Source organism: Arachis stenosperma, chromosome 1 (assembly GCF_014773155.1).
Source record: "Arachis stenosperma cultivar V10309 chromosome 1, arast.V10309.gnm1.PFL2, whole genome shotgun sequence".
NCBI classification, from domain to species: domain Eukaryota; kingdom Viridiplantae; phylum Streptophyta; class Magnoliopsida; order Fabales; family Fabaceae; genus Arachis; species Arachis stenosperma.
In genome coordinates this window covers 118,125,162-118,146,795 of record NC_080377.1, presented here as the reverse complement: position 1 = coordinate 118,146,795, position 21,634 = coordinate 118,125,162, and the positions used below count along the sequence as shown (strand labels likewise).

The 21,634-nt window shown below is 32.6% G+C and overlaps 2 protein-coding genes, 2 long non-coding RNA genes and 1 pseudogene across 11 annotated transcripts; 2 read left to right on the top strand and 3 right to left on the bottom strand.

The window, feature by feature from the left end:
* The first annotated feature begins 888 nt into the window (after window positions 1-888).
* Window positions 889-4,547, top strand: LOC130967950 (uncharacterized). 5 transcript variants are annotated; one of them, XR_009081460.1, is made up of 4 exons: window positions 889-1,133; window positions 1,854-2,902; window positions 2,990-3,038; window positions 3,316-4,545. It is a non-coding gene; the product is annotated as an uncharacterized LOC130967950 (long non-coding RNA). The 5 variants fall into 5 exon arrangements; XR_009081455.1 differs by having other exon boundaries at window positions 2,990-4,547; XR_009081456.1 differs by having other exon boundaries at window positions 1,854-3,374; window positions 3,473-4,547.
* Window positions 4,548-5,168: 621 nt separating this feature from the next.
* On the bottom strand, window positions 5,169-7,754 carry LOC130982766 (uncharacterized). Of its 2 annotated transcripts, XR_009087324.1 has the most exons (5): window positions 7,517-7,754; window positions 6,277-6,796; window positions 6,047-6,193; window positions 5,568-5,750; window positions 5,169-5,481 (listed from the first exon to the last, which is right to left on the bottom strand). It is a non-coding gene; the product is annotated as an uncharacterized LOC130982766 (long non-coding RNA). The 2 variants fall into 2 exon arrangements; XR_009087239.1 differs by having other exon boundaries at window positions 5,169-5,750.
* A 737-nt stretch (window positions 7,755-8,491) lies between these two features.
* Window positions 8,492-9,724, top strand: LOC130932215 (uncharacterized). Its single transcript, XM_057861677.1, has one exon. It carries the CDS (start codon window positions 8,492-8,494, stop codon window positions 9,722-9,724), a length of 1,233 nt encoding a protein of 410 aa, XP_057717660.1.
* Window positions 9,725-12,301: 2,577 nt separating this feature from the next.
* LOC130984905 (glutaminyl-peptide cyclotransferase-like) lies at window positions 12,302-14,454 on the bottom strand (annotated as a pseudogene).
* A 1,775-nt stretch (window positions 14,455-16,229) lies between these two features.
* Window positions 16,230-20,328, bottom strand: LOC130939145 (xylose isomerase). Of its 3 annotated transcripts, none has more exons than XM_057867254.1 (21): window positions 20,280-20,328; window positions 19,848-19,924; window positions 19,672-19,746; window positions 19,525-19,599; window positions 19,312-19,441; window positions 19,108-19,199; window positions 18,968-19,024; window positions 18,787-18,860; window positions 18,648-18,702; window positions 18,475-18,576; window positions 18,334-18,385; window positions 18,192-18,237; window positions 18,047-18,102; window positions 17,775-17,826; window positions 17,606-17,685; window positions 17,421-17,491; window positions 17,295-17,335; window positions 16,939-17,038; window positions 16,756-16,827; window positions 16,585-16,662; window positions 16,230-16,468 (listed from the first exon to the last, which is right to left on the bottom strand). In XM_057867254.1, exons 2-21 carry the CDS (start codon window positions 19,911-19,913, stop codon window positions 16,433-16,435), a joined length of 1,410 nt encoding a protein of 469 aa, XP_057723237.1. In that variant the 5' UTR covers window positions 19,914-19,924; window positions 20,280-20,328; the 3' UTR covers window positions 16,230-16,432. The 3 variants fall into 3 exon arrangements, with proteins under 3 accessions (XP_057723237.1, XP_057723230.1, XP_057723245.1); XM_057867247.1 differs by having other exon boundaries at window positions 20,163-20,319; XM_057867262.1 differs by lacking the exon at window positions 20,280-20,328 and adding an exon at window positions 20,011-20,059.
* Window positions 20,329-21,634: the final 1,306 nt, after the last annotated feature.

Here is a 21,634-nt window from a genome sequence, read left to right as displayed (position 1 = left end):
ATCATCCATATAAAAATTAAAATAATTATTCGTATACCTACTAAAATGATAATTCTAAACTGACCATTGAAGTAACTTTGTGCATATATACTAGAAACGAAATACATCATATTGTTAATATATCAAAATTCATTAAAAATTCATATAGTGAATATAAAAATGAAATATATCAAAATTCATTAATATCGATTTTGTTATTCCGAAAAAAAAATAATTTTGAACCAGATTCAATCTTTTTATATTCCCTAAAAATAAACATAAGATTTAATTTTCACATATACGATCAATTAATGTAAAAATATTTTAAATATATTTAATTATATATTTTTGTATTAACAAAAATGATTATTATTTTAAATTTATTATATATGTAAATCATTATTCAAACTAACGAATATAATTAAATGAATATATAAAATATTTATATAATCAGTGAAATAAAATTAACTACAATTAATTTTGTTACCCTAAAAGTTAAATAAAAGTTTTGAATAATAAATAATGAATGATACAGATTCCAAATTTCCAATATGATCATGTGAGGTATCACGCTATTACTGTATTAGATAGATAGATTCCAAACTCGTATTTGATAGCGTCCCCAAAAAAAACTAGTTATGCTCCTCAATTTAATTTTAATTTTTCAATAAAATTTGAAATTTAAAATTAAATAAAACGGAATAAAATCTACCCAAAATAACAAGGCACTATGAGTTTGTTTAGATATTATGGCAACGGATTCCTTGCTCCATATTTTATGTGGGAGTATCATTAACCCACTTTAAAATAATTATAAATTGAACCCCGTTTTTTTTTTTGAAAAAACTAAAAATTAGAAATTGACCTCTGTATTTATTAAGTTTTACACTCTTCCCTTTTTAATTTTGATCACAAATTCAACGTTGTAAACCATTTGCTCTGATAGGGTTTTGCCCTCTTTCAATAGTGATTGACATGGTCTCTTCCTCTTCCTCTGCCGTCTCTCTCATCCGCTCATCTTCGCCATGTAACCCGCTTCTGCAGCTGCCTCGCAACTTGCTTCCGCTTCTACTGCGCCGCGCAACCCACTTCCCCGCCGTCGCGCAACCCGCTTCCCCGCCGCCGCACAACCCGCTTCCCCAGCTTTCTATCAGGTAACATTTTCACCCTATCTCTTGTATATATATATTTTCTTACTTCTTTCCAAACTCAGATTCTATTTAGTTTATTTTGTTTTATTGCTTTTTCTATGGTAAGTTTTTGGTAAATTTAAATGAAGTTTAATTTCAATTTGTGTTTGATATATGTTAAAGGAAACTTTGTTTCAATTGTTTATCAGTGATTCTATTTTTCTGGTTCATATGTGTTGTTTCTTCTTATTTATTGGTAACAACCTTAATTTGATTGATTCTGTATGTGCATATTAAATTTGATTTCTTACTAGCTAGCTAGCTTGCTATAGTGATATGACATTATTATTATGCACAGCTTCGTATTTAGGGCTTAAAGAGTTTTTACCACCATATTTGGATCCAAATCTCACAAATCAAGAACTCATCACAGGAGTCAACTTTGTCTCTGATGGTTCTGGTTATGACACACTTACACCAACTCCTCAGTGTATCTATAACACTACTCTCTTTCTTTATCTACATCTTATTTATCACATGCATGAAATGGTTATAATTTCTTTTTTTTCCCTCAAATATATGTTTCATGCCTAGCTTTAATTTGTCAATTTGGTTAAAAATATTTTTGTACAAAATTACTTACCTAAATCCTCTTTATGTATAGATATAGATGGATAGAAGTATTAAGTATACATAGATTGGTTAATTTTTCTGAATTTGCATTGGTCTCTCTATTAATTGCAGAATGTAATTTCAATTCGAAAACAGTTGGAACATTTAAAAGAATACAAAAATAGGTTGGAGAGGATTCTTGGTAAACAGAAGATCATATGAAGAACGCTATATTTTTCAGAAGTGCAGGGACAAATGACTTTGTTATTAATTATTTTACATTGCCAATACGAAGAAAGACAGAGGATAAGTTATTGTTTGGAACGGTGTAGAATTGAAGGAAGTAATTGGTATCCAGAGGAAGAGAAAGAAGAGGACAGAGGATAAGTTATTGTTTTGCAGCATGAAGCAGCAGCTACCTGGCGTTGATGCTAAATTGCAGAAGATTACAGAGAAGATAAGAGAAGAGAAGAGAAGAGAAGCATTTCTGCTAGGGTTTTTCATTCAATTTCATTCAGCGCCATTCTCTCATCCTCTTCCTCTACTATATCTCTTGTTCGCCAATCCTCGCCGCCACATCACGCTTCAGACGACGCCGCAACCTGCTTCCACCGCCGCCGCGCAAGACGCTGCCTCAACGCTTGGAGGTTAGTTAATCATTATGCCTTTTCAATTCATCATTTCGTATGTTTTTTTCTTTTTTGGGTGATAATAGTGATGATATTGCTGTGCTACTCAGTAGTTAGGAGGAATGTTATTGCCATGAAAATGAAACAAAATTGAGTGTAAAGGCCAATCAAATCTGAACTTTGAGCATAAGGGGATCAAATCCTTGTTGAACCATTCCCTTTTCAACGTCAAAACCTCAACTAGCAAAGTAGATGACTGAATCAAAGAATTTTACCTTTATAACAATAATGATTTCATGTCTATATAAATTTGTTTCCAGTAAAGTTATAATTAAATTCTTGTGCAGATGTGTGAATGTGATTCCATACAAAATAATAATTTTTCTTTGTATAATTATGGCCTCATGTCCATTTTAACCCCCTTCTTGGCTTTTTGCACTTTGCTATTCCTTTTTTCTTGCCTTTATTGCAAGTCCATAACCATATGATATGATATGAATGTCATTTGATAATGACTTGGATGATCACATGAACATTGAAGATGACTCACTAGTAAGTATTTTTACCAATGAGTTAAGACAAAGTCTTAATTGCTGCCTATTAGCTAGTACTATTGATATTATATTGCTTATATTGTAGGTATATGATGAGAATGCTTCGTACAGTAGCAATGAAGTGGTGTAATATGGTATAGTATTTTGGTTTAAGGTTGTGGAATCCTTTATTTCTGGTTTAAGATGCTAGTTAGGAATATTTCATGTAGATTTATTTACAAAGGCCATGTGAAATGCGAGATTTAACTTGAGCATTAGACCATACATTAGGTTCCAAAAATTGACTCCCATAGAATTCATTGTAAACATTTTCTCCCTTCCCCCTTTCCTTTTTAAATCCTGTTGTAATTTCAATTAAAATTATTCAATATGATATGGTTAATTTTGATCTTACCTGTAATTGTGTGACAGTTCTGATTTGAAATTAGCAATAGCCTTGCAACAACAGGATATCACTACATTCCAAATATGTATAAGCCACTGCCTTTTCACTTTCATCTTTCTTTCTGGTTAATTTTTATGAATCTAAGATGAGTTTGTGTTGTGAAATTGGATTCTGAGTTTTCAGATTCTAAGTTTTCAGATGGCTTTAAGATCAAGGAATGCAGGACTGTCTACTAACAGCAATAACGCAGAATGGATTGAACCATGATCTTTAGGGCAATTGCTTTTAATGCTATATCCTTTGGTGTGTCTTGTTGGATTTATCTTAAACTAGGCTAATATCTTTGGTCCTATATGAAGTATTTGGTCAAGAAAACTACTCTTACCAACATTTTTAATTCTCCCAGTTGCCCTTACTAACATTCATCTTTCATGTTCATGTCATTTGGAGTTGGTTTTTACTTTTTACCATTAAAAAAGGAAACCGGCATTCCTTCTGAAACCATCTACACTCACATTTTCAACGTCTCTTTCCTAACTTTTTTTTGTATGGAATTTCTAAAAAATATTTTTTAGGTGAGTACTATTGTTACTTTTAGAACACTAAAATAAATATAATACAGATCCTAGACATGGAGTGCTTATCAGTTTCTAGTATTGAGTGGTGTTTGCATCTCCCTGATTATTATCAGTGCTGTTTTAATTCATCATATTCTATATGTAATCGATGTGGTGGTGAATTAAATTGACTTTCAGCAAGGAAAGATTCGGACTGCGTCAAGCAGAGACTTGATGGTCAGAGAACCGGGATAAGGTATACAAAAGGTACAATGTTCATAGTAGTGCAGTCAAGTCTTCCAACCAAGCAGGGGCACCGCATAGGACAGAAGGTGCTGGTTCTATTGAGGGACACCGCACAAGGATTCTGTTTAAGAGCAAACTATAAAAAATATTGGTTTTATTTTATAGTGTTAGTTTGAATCACACTTTTGTTTCTTATAAAGGTTGATAATGCTCCCGTGAATCGCACTCTTCTGTCTATCATTTAATTATTTTTCCTTTATAATATCCCATTTTTGTATGGAGGGAGGAGGATCCGACGTGGAAGTGACATGGAAGCATTTTTTATATTCTTTCTTTTTCTTCTTTTCTTTTAACTTTTTCTAATTCAAATATGTATAGCAAGAGCCATTTTACTGCGTGATAAGAGCTAAACACGAGCTCATCTCTCTTTTTTGGTTTTCAATAATTTTTGCTTCTCTCTTTGATTCGGTGCCTATCAAGAAAGATTGTTTCTCGATTGCAAAAATGTAAATATATTAGTTTTAAAAATATTAAAATTTAAAATTTTATTTAAAAATGAAGAAGATAAATTTAAAATTTTAAGAGTAAAATTTTACTTCGGTCTTTAACCATTTACGGGACATAGTGTAATTAGTGAATAGATCATTATTATCTAAATTTCAAATAATTTTGTACTTATAGTTGTAAAATATATATTATACAGTTTATTTTTTTACTTTAAAAAAGATGAGTTCATCATAAAAAAAATTTAAAAAAATAAAGTAAATAAAACTGATGATTTTTAGTTTTATCCAGAATTATAAGTAAGTTTTTAATAGGATAATGTAAAAGTGATACACAATGAGAGAGATAAAAGATAATCATACAAATAATTGATCTATCTTAAATTATATAATACAATATACTTCATACAAATAATCATATAAAACTACAGAATACAACATCAATCATAAAATAAAGTAACACAATTATTATTCACTTGAGGGAGGAGGAAGAGGCAAGACTTTTTTAGAAATATTCTAATATTGCATCACTGTCGTGCACATATCATAGCATATTGGTCTATGCTGCAAGGATTCGCAAAGTCTTTGGATAACAGCTTATATACACTCTGGTTGTAATATTTAAGACAGAATTCATCATTGTTGACATTGAGCCTACAATCATCCATTTTCCTTTAAAAGAAAATAGAACTGAAGTATAATCTAGCCCGTAGGTACATTCATAGAACTGAAGTATATCTCATGAAAAGTAAGAAAAGTAAGAATAATAGAAAAGACTCAAAGAAAAGTATATCTCATGAAAAGTAAGAAAAGGCTCAAAGTGGTCGCAGCCTCGCAGGAATAATCTAAGCCCGTAGGTACATTCATAGGTTGAGGGATACGTTACCTACAATCAAATCATAACCAAACTTAGTATAAAAAAGGCTCAAAGTTTGACAATAATGTCAATTTGCTTATATAACTGGAATATACAAGTATCAATATATAGGAAGCAAATTTTATCATAAGTGCTGATAAGTTGTCCTTGTGAGCTTCTGCGGCCTTTCTCAACTCTGCAATGTTAATGTTACCCTTGGGGTTGCTGCACATCATAGTTTCCTAATGCACATCATACGTTTGATGCTTTAATTCTAGTTATGCAATTGCCTAAGACAGCTGCATGAAATGAACCATTAGTTGACACTCATTCCTTTGATATCATCTTTGAACTTTCTACTATTAAGCATTACTTCATACAGACTAATTTATAATAATAGAACAGAAGTAAGCATTATGCCATTCTAATCACTTTACTCTATCTAAAGTACAAAAACCACCAACCAGGAGACAATGATATCATATTTGATCTACTTTCTGAGAAGAAACTAATGCCATCTCAACAGATTTATTATGACAGCAAAATTAACACAGACTGAAATTCGAGACAGAGCAGATGGTGAGAATTTAATTACCTTTGATTTTTGAGTAATGTTCAATGACATCATCAACAAGACCATCAAAACTAGGGATATAGCCATGGAGGCCTTGTGAAAGGCCAAATCCAGGATAATCCATAGCAAAGACCCCGTATCCAGCTAATGCTATCTTCCTAGCTATGCCTGAAAATAATCCCATGACACGTTTGAGTTGCTAATTCACAACATTACTGCTCTAGTTAATTGCAGATACATGTTACTAATACCAGGAACATGCCTTCAAAGAAAAAAGTGCAGATGTCTCCATATCCATCACAGAAAAACACTGTTGCTTTTGGCTTGGATGCCTCAGGAAGCCAACTCTTACAGAATATTTCAATGCCCCTTGAATTCACCTCGTATGACTGTTACATTGCATATCAGATAACCATCAATCATCTGATGACAATAACTAACTTCGTAGAATCTGCAATCTTCTGCAATTTAGCATCAACGCCAGGTAGCTGCTGCTTCATGCTGCAAAACAATAACTTACCCTCTGTCCTCTTCTTTCTCTTCCTCTGGATACCAATTACTTCCTTCAATTCTACACCGTTCCAAACAATAACTTATCCTCTTTCTTTCTTCGTATTGGCAATGTAAAATAATTAATAACAAAGTCATTTGTCCCTGCACTTCTGAAAAATATAGCGTTCTTCATATGATCTTCTGTTTACCAAGAATCCTCTCCAACCTATTTTTGTATTCTTTTAAATGTTCCAACTGTTTTCGAATTGAAATTACATTCTGCAATTAATAGAGAGACCAATGCAAATTCAGAAAAATTAACCAATCTATGTATACTTAATACTTCTATCCATCTATATCTATACATAAAAAGGATTTAGGTAAGTAATTTTGTACAAAAATATTTTTAACCAAATTGACAAATTAAAGCTAGGCATGAAACATATATTTGAGGAAAAAAAAAAGAAATTATAACCATTTCAGGCATGTGATAAATAAGATGTAGATAAAGAAAGATAGTAGTATTATAGATACACTGAGAGTTGGTGTAAGTGTGTCATAACCAGAACCATCAGAGGCAAAGTTGACTCCTGTGATGAGTTCTTGATTTGTGAGATTTGGATCCAAATATGGTGGTAAAAACTCTTTAAGCCCTAAATACGAAGCTGTGCATAATAATAATGTCATATCACTATAGCAAGCTAGCTAGCTAGTAAGAAATCAAATTTAATATGCACATACAGAATCAATCAAATTAAGGTTGTTACCAATAAATAAGAAGAAACAACACATATGAACCAGAAAAATAGAATCACTGATAAACAATTGAAACAAAGTTTCCTTTAACATATATCAAACACAAATTGAAATTAAACTTCATTTAAATTTACCAAAAACTTACCATAGAAAAAGCAATAAAACAAAATAAACTAAATAGAATCTGAGTTTGGAAAGAAGTAAGAAAATATATATATACAAGAGATAGGGTGAAAATGTTACCTGATAGAAAGCTGGGGAAGCGGGTTGTGCGGCGGCGGGGAAGCGGGTTGCGCGACGGCGGGGAAGTGGGTTGCGCGGCGCAGTAGAAGCGGAAGCAAGTTTCGAGGCAGCTGCAGAAGCGGGTTACATGGCGAAGATGAGCGGATGAGAGAGACGGCAGAGGAAGAGGAAGAGACCATGTCAATCACTATTGAAAGAGGGCAAAACCCTATCAGAGCAAATGGTTTACAACGTTGAATTTGTGATCAAAATTAAAAAGGGAAGAGTGTAAAACTTAATAAATACAGAGGTCAATTTCTAATTTTTAGTTTTTTTAAAAAAAAAAACGGGATTCAATTTATAATTATTTTGAAGTGGGTTAATGATACTCCCACATAAAATATGGAGCAAGGAATCCGTTGCCTTATTCAATTATTAGAAAAAAAATCAGTGTGTTTAAAAAAATTTTAATGATAAAAATAAAAATAGTAATAAAATAAATAGAATATTTTTTTAAAAAATAGTAATTTATATTTTAAATTTTTTATTTAAAAAATATATTATTAACATAATAAATTAAAAAAATATTTGTATATTATTATATCTAAATATAATTATTAGGTAAAAGATATTTTTTTATTAGATATTTAAAGATAAAAGATTTTTTTTAAAGATCTTTTAAAATTTTTTTAGAAAATATTTTTGTAGAGGCTCAAGCAAATCCTATATATACGTAACAAACACAGCGAACTTGAAATAAATCCTGCCTTCTGCAGTTTGCTTCTCACCTGATATCTGCTAGTGCTAGGGTAGGGACTAACAAATTTTGTGATTTGTAGTCATTAATTAATTATTATTAGTATTTTTAATTGTGTAAGATTTTATCTAATAATGTAGAATTATTCACTTTTCTTTTGTTAATTAAGTACAAATTTTAATAAAAGTGATCACTCCTACACCTTTTCATCTGAGAATAACATAGCATGAGTCTGAGATATGGGTGACGACGACATTGATGGATGGGCAAACATTCATCATGACATCTTGAAGGAAATTGCGGAGCACTTCTATTCGTACGATGATTTCATCCAACTTCGTTTAGTTTGCAAGCAATGGAGCTTGAAACTTCCAGAGATCTCCAGCGAGATTTTGTGGCTGCTGATGCCTGAAGAATCTTCCAGTACTCATATTTACGAAGACGAGGAGATCTACCATCTCATGCAGTTACCTATTGCTAATGAAGTACCACTTGATATTCAGTCTCTTTATGAAGACGAGATCCACCATCTCAAGCTACCAGAGATGCAGAACAAATTCATCCGTGGTTCTTTTGGTGGATGGTTGATCGTCCAAGATATATACCAGCAAGGTTCGATGTATATGTTAAATGCGTTTACAAAGGTAGTCCATCTAGATCTTCCTCCAATATCGACTTTTCCGGATATAATTGACTACAATCCTAACAATTATGGCCTTGAATATACTATTCGGGTTTTGGACGATGACGATATGGATGATTACCGGAGGTCGAGCAGTTGGATAAATAGGATCTGGGTTTGGAAGGTTATTATAAATTCATGTCCTAGTAATGACAATGAAGATTTTATGGCAGTGGCTATATATGGACCTGGTTGTACATTAGCCTTTTACAAACCAAATGATAAGAGATGGTTAGATCTTTCAACTAGAAAACCGTCTTTTCATGATGTCATATTTTTTGGAGAAAAGATATATGCAGTAGAAGAACGTGGCCAGCTATACGAATTTGATACAAACACAAAGTCAGGGCCTGTAGGTGGTATTCATGAAGCCAAACCTCCCTCTGATGCTGCGGTGGGTCCTTATCAGCTTAAATATTTGGTTGGGTGTGCTAATGGAAGTTTATTGATGCTGGTGAGACATTTTACTTATCGTGGATTATGTACTTACAAATTTGATATCTATGAATTGAAGAAGAATGCAAAAGAATGGTCCAGACTAGATAGTTTGGAAAATTGCGTACTGATGATTGGACTCAACTCTTCTGTTCAAATGCTGCCTGCAAGTATTCAAACCAAAGGAAATCAAATCTACTTTACAGATAATCTAATAGAATTGAAATCAATGGAGGATGCCGAACTTCAAGATATTGGCATCTTCGACTTGGACGATGGAAGTTGTCAAAAACTATTATCCGATGTGAAGTTCTTGTGTCCTCCTGTCTGGTGTTATTCTAGCTCATTTCTTTAGTTTTTTTTTTTTTTTGTATTTTAAAAGATTATTTGCAAAGTGTTTGTTCTTCCTTACAGTAAAATTTTGATGAATACATGTTTATCTCCATTTTGTTATCATTCAGTACTGCTATTTGGATGAATATTCAAACTTATTTATAATAAAATAATTTTTTTTGTCAGATATCAAATGCATATTTCTTTCGGTGACCATTTATAAATAATTATTTTTTATGTATATGTAACATAATTCATACTATTTTATTAGTGAAGTCTATGAAAAAATTTGGGAATTGAAATCACTAATAATAACACAATAGATTCACATATAAATTAATCAAATTATTGAAAAAATTTAGGAAATTACTATTATATATACAAATAATATATTATGAATAGCAATGTTAAAAACTATATTTATTAACGAAAATTGAGAATCGAAGAATATGAGCACACAAATTTTCAAATAGGATCTTGTATGATGTAAATAATTTTTTTAAAAGAAATAATATCACTGAATAAATATATAATATAGTTCGTGATAGATTATAAATGGAAAAGTATAAGGAGCTAATAAAATATTTGTACAATGCGTACAATGGAGGTTTAGGGAGTAAAAGTATGAATAGAATATTTGTACGATATGTACAATAGAATATTTGCTTTAGAACTATGGAAGAAGGCTTTTTGGGCAATTTCGGATCAACCAAGTCCGAAATCTTGCCATTGGAAATCATTGACTTGAACCAGTCCACTATATATATAGGCCTGCAATTTTGATGTAGTCAGGATAACAAATTCATAATCTCAACCATTCTAAGTAATTATCAAAACCAATAACTCATGAATCCAATATTGTTTACCTGTGGTTGACTGTGAGTGATGGAAATGGAATCCTTCCTGATATAATCTCCATTATAAGTATTCCGAAATCATAAATGTCATTACTCTCAGTGAAGTTACTAGTGGACCACATTAATATAAGAAAATGAATTTTAAAATAATTAGTAGTTAATGGGAAATTGAATACAATTTCAAATTAATTCATGAAGATTTAATAATCTGACCCCCAATGTTTACCTCATAGAGTGACTAGAGTTAGAACTTTGAAGCTTAAAAAGGCCAAAATCAGAGATCTTAGGATTCCATTGTTGGTCAAGTAATATATTCCTAGAGTTTGTGCTGCCATGGATAATCTTTGGTTCAACTTCCTCATGAAGGTATGAAATTATGCAGAAGTGAATTTATCATACACAGTATTGTAAACATAAATTTCTTTAACAAAGTTGTTACATAACATGATTTCGGGGTCGGATTCTCACCCATTTGCAACAGCTTATAGAATGTGCAATCTGATAGGTCATGTTAGAGGGCTCAGTGATCCTTGAAATTATGCAGATTTCCATTATCTATATATTCAGATACTAACAGAAAGCCTAGCCTGTTAGTTAGTACATGAAATATGAATACTATATACTATAAGTAGAGTATCTTATCAATTTCACAAGCCTCTTGTGCTTGGCACTTGCAGTTAACTCCACTTGTGAAAGACTCCTCAGGTTGGCAACTAAAACATATAAACAAATCAAATTATAAAACAATCACACCATTATTATGGAATGCAGAGAATAACATATAATCTTCACTAGCAAGGTTATGTAATATACTCTCCCCTTTCCAAAATAACATGAACTAAATGTATTGTGTCAAGTGACAGATATTTTGGAACAGATGGAGCAACAACTTTGTTTATACCTGTGACAAGGTAGCTTCTTCACAACCACCTTCATATTATTAGCTAACAGACCTCTATAAACTGTTCCATTGTCCCAACTTTCAATCACATTTCTTTCAGCAAATCCATTTGTAGCATCCTCTAACTCCTCTACCTGAAAATGCTGACACATAACTCCTTTGAACTCTGGTGAGTCAGATTGGAGTAACTCAGCACCATCATGATCATCAAGATCATCCTCACTTGAAAAATACTCAGAGTTCTTCTCAGGTTCTGAAAAGTTGCATGATGCTGATGAAAGCAACAATGATCTATATTTGTCAAGGGATGAAGATCTATGAAGAACACTACTGAGGCGCCTGCAGACATCTGATTTGGACAAAGAGAAACGTTCTTTGTAGGATTCTCGACGACGAGGATGATAGTGTATGCAGCAGATGCATATGATTATACATACTGTAAGAATGAATGCTACAATGGAAGATACAAGCAAAACCCATAATGGTATTCCAAAGAATATTGGTGATGTTTTTATTTTGAAAAAATATTTGTTAGTCTTTCAAACATAGACAGCCTTTTTTAATTGTATAACCGAAAAAAAAAAATTAACCTCACTGTATGTCTGATATTATTCTTTTTTTAGCTGTTATTCCGGCAGAAATTCAAACCAAAACAAAATTAATAATGGATATCATCATATCAATACATAAACTAGCAAAAAAATAATCAAAATGTAATATAAGTTTAAGAAAATTGGTTTCAATATACAAGACTTTCTGCACTACAAATTATATATTAAATAACTAAAGTACATTAACATATATGAATAACTTTAATTTTGTAACATAATAGATAGCATTTTTCACATGTTACTTACAACCTTATCCCAACCATATACAAAAGAATGGATATTATATTATATCCCCTCCCAAATTATATTTGCAAATAAAGAAAAACCCCAACATCCAAAGAGGTAACATTATGTAAATTTGAATGGCTGATGCAAGCAAAGCTGCTCAATGATCCCTTCATCAATGGGTTTATTTATAGGAACAACCTTGATTTCATACAGCTTTGGCCACAATTTTCCAGTCACTGCAAACAATACATGAATTACATAAACTTGCTGAAAACGAAAAAGGAAACTAAAAGCCAAAAAAAAAAAATTGTTGGAACGAAAAGTAAATAAATAAAAATAGAAGGGCTTATATATAATCTTTGGAAGTTTGACCGCAGTTCTTTTTAAATGAACTAAAAATAAAGCAAAACGTTGGAGCTTACCAAAAATTCTCTTCTGCTGATGATCCCATGCTATCCCATTCAAAACATCAATAGCTTAAAATGTAAATGCATAAGCAACGAGTCAAATCCAACAGTTACCTCTTGAAACAATTTGGTCTAAAAACGGAACAGATGATTATTAATTCAATCCCATTATTAAATTGTAGCTGCAACACAAGCATGCAAACATATGCATAGGATCCAAAAAAAGTCCTGTTTAGAGAGATCAAAAGGTTCAGGTTACTTATGGTATACCCGGCATCAATTAGTCCTTTCCTGCATATTGTAGACAAAATGTGAATGTAAGCAACAAATGACAAACATAATTGTTAGAGTTCTCCCCTATTTGGTCCTCATTCCTCAATAGATAATCAAGTTGGAACTCGAACGATCATTTTTAGCACATTGTTGCCATGTAATGATAAATTGGTGTTTACTTTAATCATTATATCATTTATTTACTCATAAGCACTAAGTAGTTAGTCTGTATATAGACAAGAAAAAAGAAGTCATGCGTTAAATTTGGGAGGAGAATCCATCCAAGAACACGGCCATCGTTCCGAGAGATTCTTACAATACAGTGGGTCTGTAAAATATCAACCTCAAAGTCCAGCTTGACAAAGAATCTTGGGCCAAAAACATGATGCATATAAGATCAATTTGCTTTAGCTTTAACTACAAAAATACTTAAACATAAAATGACATACCGTAAAAACATTCGCCCAAACTTCACCATCTATATATTCCAATTCATTGAGATTGTACACTTGCTGATCCTTATAGTAGATAGTATGCTTTGATAAAGCTACATAAAAGAGGGTGAGTTAAATTCCATGAAAGTACATGACAAGCAAAGGTAAACTAATTAAAGGTTGGGGAAGAGACCATGGATTTAAATGGAGAAAAGGAAAGGAAAAAAACCTCATTAGAGGCAGACCTTTAAATGTCCGAGGATCAAGTTGATACATGTTGAACTGCCATCACTTCCAAAGAGGACTTCTCCATCAGTTGCCAAACCCCAACCATCTTACATCTGATGATTAAATGTCCCTAGCTACAATAATTGTAAAAGCAAGATTTTTCAGTTATCTAATTAGTCGGTTTAATGGGCATCTTCTAACATTATGAGATAACAAAAGATTATGAAAGAATAAAAACATGATTATGTTGCAAACCAACCACAATCTTATCATGTTGTGATCTCCTTAGTAGGGTCTTATTGAATCTAAACAATGAAAACTACTTAATTTATGACAGATACAAATGATTGTATGACTGAGAGGTAAAGCACAAACTTCGCCTAAAGTTTTCTGGTCATATATGAAACCAACTTTCTGCAGCCAAGTTACTTGTAAGAGACTACAAAATATGCAACAGGTACTTATTAGAATCAAACCAACATGCAAGTGTTAAAGAAAATAACTAAAACTACTCAGTATCAAATGTATAAGGTAATAACATGTTAATAGATCCTAGCTAAAACATCCCCTACAACAATCCTTAACACATGGACATATTCATCCTTTCCTTCTTTTTCTATTTACCTAGTCATCAACTGCAGAAATTTTTTTTTTTTCTGCATATGCATAGTGCATCAGTATAAACCAAAGAAGAAAATGTCGATTTTCCTCACATACCTTTTATCAAGTAGAGTTAACCTTCTCCATATAAAGAATCACCCATCCTCTGGGTGAAGGCAATCGTTGAGGCAACTCGTTGACCACGTTGACCATCTCATAGGAAACATAATTTCCGAATGCGCGCCACTTGTTCGACGAAATGAACAAGAGAGCCGCGACGGAAACAAAGAGAACCCCTAGAGAAGCACGGAGACGGTGGCGTAAGGGCGACGAGCCTTATTGCGGCGCGAGGAGAACTGCAGCAGCCGCCATGGAAGAAGCTTGGGGCGCTGCGAGATGTGCACCGTGCCTCCTCTTCTTCAGCGATCTGGCTCCCATGTCCCATGTAAGCGGTGGCTTTTCATGGAAGAGAGTAAGACACAGAAAAGAGTGAAGTGAGAAAAGTTATTAGGCGGCACACGATAGCACGGAAATCAGCAATGGTGCTAAAATGCGCCAGCTAGTTTGTGTCTGAGTGTCTTGAGTAGTTATTTACCTCGTTGACTGTGTGATGGCGCGAAAGAAGGACGATCAGCTGCGGCCAACTCCATCAATTTTTATTCGTGCACAAAAACTTTACACAATTACCGTATCATTATCATTGTTTAGAAAAATGGCTATGATTGCATTAGGCAGTGACTCACACCACCGCCATCCAAAACACCCATTCTATTCGGTACACTGTATAGGAGAGAAAGGAACCGAGTTAGTTACACAGTTAGAGTCGGTTAGTTAGCTAAAGCATTTCATTCATGTTTATATAGGTAGAAGAGGAAACTCACTCATTCTAACCGCCGGTGTCCCCACTGCCGCAGCCTCTACCGCTGCCGCAGCTTCCACCGCTGCCGCAGCTGCCACCGCTGGAAGAACCGTTTAGATGTTGTTATTGTAAAGATGCAGTTTTTGTTGACAAGACAAAACTGATGAAGCATGTACGAAAGCACGAAAAATATCAAATCACATGCAAGCCATGTAGCAACGTTTTTCCAAACAAGAAGGAGTTGGATCTTCATGAATCCGAGGTATTAATACTTTTATCTTTTTTCTCCTCTCTTTCTTTCAGATCCTAACTTTTTCTAACTTCTTTCAGATCCTAACTTTTTCTAACTTTTTTTTCTTCTCCTTCTTTCGTTTCAGTGTAAACACTTTCAACTGGCACAACAAGAAGATGATTTGAAAGAACACTGTTCAATTTAGGTTAGAAGTTATCTGATGAACATTACTCATAACGTGGATATCTGTGATGAACATTACTCATAACGTGGATATCTGTGATGTATGACTCTAATACTTTCTCTGACTCATTTGATGATTTGTAAGAAGATGATTTGAAAGAACACTGTTCAATTTAGGTTAGAAGTTATCTGATGAACATTACTCATAACGTGGATATCTGTGATGTATGACTCCTAATACTTTTTCTGACTCATTTGATGATTTGTTCTACTTTCTCTGACTCATTTGATGATTTGAAAGAACACTGTTCAATTTAGGTTAGAAGTTATCTGATGAACATTACTCATAACGTGGATATCTGTGATGTATGACTCCTAATACTTCCTCTGACTCTTTTAATGGATATCTGTGATTTGATTTCATATATATGATATTGTCCTATTTTTACTTTTGACTATGCATCCACATGTAGCAAGTAGTGGACTAGTGGGTCCAAAAATGGAATACAAGGTGAGAGAGACGATCTAACCGTGTGCTTCAAAAGTCAAAACATTGACAAAAAATTTTGAAATCATAAACTATGGAACGATTTCACCTGACTAATAAAGTTTTCTTAGAAATATCTATTTCTCTATGATGTAATTATTCAAATACTTTCCTTTTGGTTGTAAGATTAGTGTTGAATAAATAAATGATAAAATTCAGAGTTGAAATGAAACTAAGAAATAAATACTTCATTATCCTCTTGTGAACAGACTGAAACATGCTACATTAACTCCAAGCTAACATGAGAAAAATCACATGAAAAGAAAGCAGTTGTAACATACTATGAATTTATTTGCATTTGCGAGCCAATTGTAATTCTAAACTACTAAGCAAAACAGCAGCCACACAATAAAAATGGCAGATGCTATTTCTACATGGCAGATTGGAAGATAAGCTCCGCTAGCTCCTGCAACATATATAGCAGCACAAAGTAAGTCGATGATTAGAATATAACGTGACAGAATTAAAAAAAGTTACCAAGTATGGAACAATTTATTAAACAAGCATAAATTAGTGAATTACCTGTTTGGCAGAAGCCACTTTAGGCTCATCCATTTCTTTGACTTTCTTCTCAAGTAATTCAAAGTCAGCTTCACCATTCTAAGGCAGCACAATTCCCAATCAAACAATTAACCCCCAAAATAAAAAAAAGCATTAAAAAGAGAGGAAGATTTTTTTTAAAGAAAAATGTACCTCTATCTGAGCACCTAGGTTAGTGTCAAAACTCTGATATCGCTTTCTAACAAGCTCAGAAAGGGAACCATCCTTTGGTCCAGTATAATATAATGGGAATTAAAAAGAAAAAATTAGTATGATTTATGAATGAAGCTTTGACATGAGTCTCTAGATCTAAATTATAAAAATATTTATCAATACCTCAATTAACTTAGCAGCATTCTTGAGGCCACGAGCCATTGTATCCATTCCAACAATGTGAGCTATGAACAAGTCTTCAACATCTGTGCTTTCTCTCCGCCTAAATTGGAACCATAAGTATCAAAATGCGTGCCAATTAAGAAAAGCGGAGTGTTAGGAGCCAGTAGATTTTGTGATTTATAGTCATCAATTAGTCATTATTAGTGTTTTTAATTATGTGAAATTATATCTAATAGTGTAAGATTACTCACTTTTCTTTTGCTAGTTAAATGTTAGTCAAATTTTAATAAAAGTGCTGACCCTAAACTTTTTCTTAAGAAAAACAATAAGAACATAAAAGATAGTGGAGGACTTACAATTTGGCATCGAAGTTGAATCCACCTGGTGCAATTCCTCCCTGGAAAAGACAATATTAACCCTGTTAGGTGACAATGAATGCTTAGTAAATGGTGTCTTTGTATCTTTGTATTTCATGCTCATACGTTTTTGATGACGCTAAGCATAATCATGGTTGCCTCTGGAATATCAATGAGAAATTGATCTGTGTCCCAACCTGCAGAAATGAGAACAACTTCATGTTACTAACTTGTGACTTGTTAACATGAAAGTCTTGTTAAATTTACAGAAATTTGTAGAAGAATTAACAGGATTGCTTAGTTATTCGTACCAACTTGAGGGTCGCCAGTGTTTGCATCGATATTACCCAGCATCCCATTGATCCTTGCAGTTTCAATCTCATGATGACAACTGCATCATGAAGAACAAGCTAAGACCCATTTCATGCATAAGTACAAAATTTTGAGAAAAGAAAAATGGATCAAGGACCATAGATTCACCTGTGGCCAGAAAGTGTGGCATGGTTGCACTCTATGTTGAGTTTGAATTCCTCTGCAGAGAGAAATTCAGTCAAAGAAATCAGAGAAACAACTGAAAAAGTAAATCTAATATGTTTTGAAGTAAAATTATAAGTTATATTTAAATGTATCTATGCACTATCAGATTAGTATACAATGAATGTTGGTTTAAAATTTTATATAATACCAGAGTCTATCCTATTATGGCTGTTAATGAGTGATATTTGGGTGACTAGAAAAAAAAAAAATATTACCAGTAAGTCCATATTTTCGTAAGAAATTAGCTGTGGTTGCCGCATCCCAATCATACCTGCAGGTATATATATATATATATATATAAGTTTGAAACATAGTAGGATGCATAAAATTAGTGACAGAATAAGAAACTAAGAAGCTTACTGGTGTTTAGTAGGTTCTTGTGGCTTGGGTTCAATCAATAGTGTCCCTTAAATCACATAATCAAAGAACCATTTGACTAGTTAGTTAGAGTAGTTGTAGTATGGTATACTATTTCATAGTTTGTGACTGTAGAGAATGTTACCATTAAATCCAATCTTCTTTTTGTGTCTAACAGCAGCATGAAGAAATGTACCCTGTATTAAAAAGAGATAAAACAAGCAGCATTCATTACAAGTTATTAGTAGAACTATTCGGATTACTCAGTGTAGAATGTTTCACTTACTAAATGATTAAGCTCTCGTTCCATATCTGTGTTCAAAAGAGACTGGTAACCTTCACGACCACCCCAAAAAACATAATTTTCTCCTCCCAAATAATGTGTCACCTGCAAATTATATCAGCTAAATGGATTTTTCTTCTACTACTGCTATATTCAGTTCATACACACAAATGTACCTCCATGGCTTTCTTCACTTGAGCAGCAGCATATGCATACACTTGTAATTCAGAACTATGAAAGCAACTCAATTTGTTAGCCATCAACTCAGCATATATAATTGGAATAAATTAAAGACCATATATATAAGATATATACCTAGTAGCACCACCATGCATATAGCGAGAATGCATGAATAATTGAGCCGTTCCCCATAAAACTTTCTTGTTGCTCTACATGATTAAATAAAATAGAAAATAAAAAATTATGAAATGAATCCATACATTAATGCATATGTATGACATAAGCTAGAAGAAAAGGATGCTTCATGTGAAATTACCTTAGATTGAAGGTCTTTAGCAAGAGCCACCACTTCATCCAAGTTTTCATTAGCTTCCTATAACAAACTCAACAAGTACAATATTAATCAGAAGCAGAGCACTATTAATCAATAACAAATTTAAAAGATTGAGTGATCACCTCTAAAGTTTGTCCATCAGGGGCTATATCCCTGTCATGGAAGCACCAAAAATCAACCCCAAGTTTGTCTATGAACTCAAAGTTTGCTCTCACTGTGTATATTAAGTAAGAGAAATTATTACACATGACACAAACATATAGATACCATAATAAGATGAATGGTACTATCAAATTGGAGAGTCAAGTATACTGAAAATAACATACTTCTTCTTTTGGCCATTTTTAATGAATTGGTGCCATCTTCCCAAGGCCAATTTTTGGTTGGTGCACCAAATGGATCACCTCCTGTTCCTCGAAATGTATGCCAAAATGCAACACTAAATCTAAACCAGTCCTGCAGTTATAATAGAATACAACTTATGATAATAATGAATACGAATTATTTACAACAACTTTATAATATAAATGAAAACCAACCTTCATTTTCTTCCCAAGGACTTCCTCCTCTGCATTATACCATTTAAATGCAAGTGGATTCTTACTAGAACGCCCCTGATAAAAATTTAATATATCATGATGCAGTACAATAAATAATCATAAGCAACTAAAAAAAGAAGAGAATACCTCATATTTAATTTTGGGAATGCCAGTGAAAAACTCTCCTTCCCATCCATCTGAATCACCGCTTTTACTAGCTTGCTGCTTGCATTCTCATCAATCACGTATATATTCTCAATATTAATATTAATTTCATGATAAATAAATAAAAAAATATATAAATGGAGGAACTACATCCATACCACTGCATAACAAAAGGCTTTGAAACAAACAAGCAGCAACAATATTTTCCCAGTCTTCATCTTCATGGATTTTAAAGCTAAGCAAATAAATGAATTATTACAGATTAGGGTTACGACGATCAACCAAATAAATGTCATTAAATTTTAGACCGTACTTACATACCTACAATGCTAAATTATCATGAACAACGTAACTTATCAATGGACCTTAGTATTCGGTGCAAAAGAATTTCAACCTAAATATGATTTAACATATATATAATAATAAGAAACAGTGAATGAATGTTACGATCGAAGAGTGTAGATTGACATTACAGGCAAAACTTGCTCGGCGATTCCAAAATAAACAAACAAATTAAAGAAGCCAGAATAGAGTGACACTCATGATAATAATAATAATAATAATAATATCAAGTGATATATTGACATTACACGTGTTGGATCAGATTCTTTGATAGTAATCTCAAGTATGTATGTGGCCAGTGGTGTAACAATCTCAGGTGGGATTATATTATGGAACAAAGTCTTTTTTGCATTTTAATTGATTCGAATTGCCTGGAATATCGGAAAAGAAAAAATAGCAAAAGAAAGCACCAAAATAGTATGACACATATAACTTATACTAAATATATATTAAAAATTTAAAATATAAAATACACTTGTTTTTCAAATAAGTAGAAATTACAAATTAGTAAACAATTAAATATCATAAATTTTATTCATATATAAATCTTAATATTTGTTTTTTTTATTTAACTCTTATGTTATACTTACGTAAGATTATGAAATTTTAGTTAGTTTTATATTTTTAATTTATATTAATATATATTTAAATTTTTGTATTTATTTATAATTTATATATTATTTTATTATAATTCAATTAAATCATTGTTAAACTAGGTAAAAAAATCTCAAAATCAGTAAAATAATAACTAAAACAATTCAATGATGAGTTTAGTTTTCAGAATCTTGATTATTGCCAAATCTTCTTTTTCTTCTTTAAAGTGATTTGTGAATTCAGTCATGGAAATGTATACCTTTAAGGCTTTAATTATCTTCCTGGGTCAACCGGTGCTAATTAAACGACAAAGAAAAATTAGAAAGAGTGGCCCGACGTAGCAGGATGCCTCAGAAGTCACCACCAAGCGAACCTGTCAACAAAATCCGATCCAATTATTCAAGGGCTTAAATATGTGGCTATTAGAAGAAGTTGAGAAAGTTTATTAAGTTAATTATTAGTGGATGCAAAATTTTAGAACATTACATTTGCAAGACGCTCATGGAAAGCGACTAATAAAAGCAATTATGTTATAATAATATATCTATTTTAATTTGGTTAATGATGTTTCAAAAATAGGAAAACGTTAAGAGCCAATAAGAAATTAACTCAAATGTAAAGAGGAAAGAAAGCAATAGATACGAATGGATGTGATATGAATTATCAAGTGAAGTAGTGAAGGCATATCCAATTGGACGATGTTAGTTAGGACTTATTAGGAGTAGTTCTCATCTATATAGCTAGGGTGATTTAGAAAGTATTGTAAGCTTCGATACGATACAAAATACGACATGACACTACACAACACGAAATACAGATATGTAAATTTTAATTTTTTATAAGATATGACCACATGACATATATATATATGTTACGGTGGGTAACCGGAGATTAGTCCAATGGATGGCGTTTGGCGGCCCAAGTGAGTGATGGAGGAGGACTCCAGGTGGGTCCGTAACTCGGGAGGCTCCGTCCGACTTGTGCTCGCGTGTGAATGGGGGGTGGTACC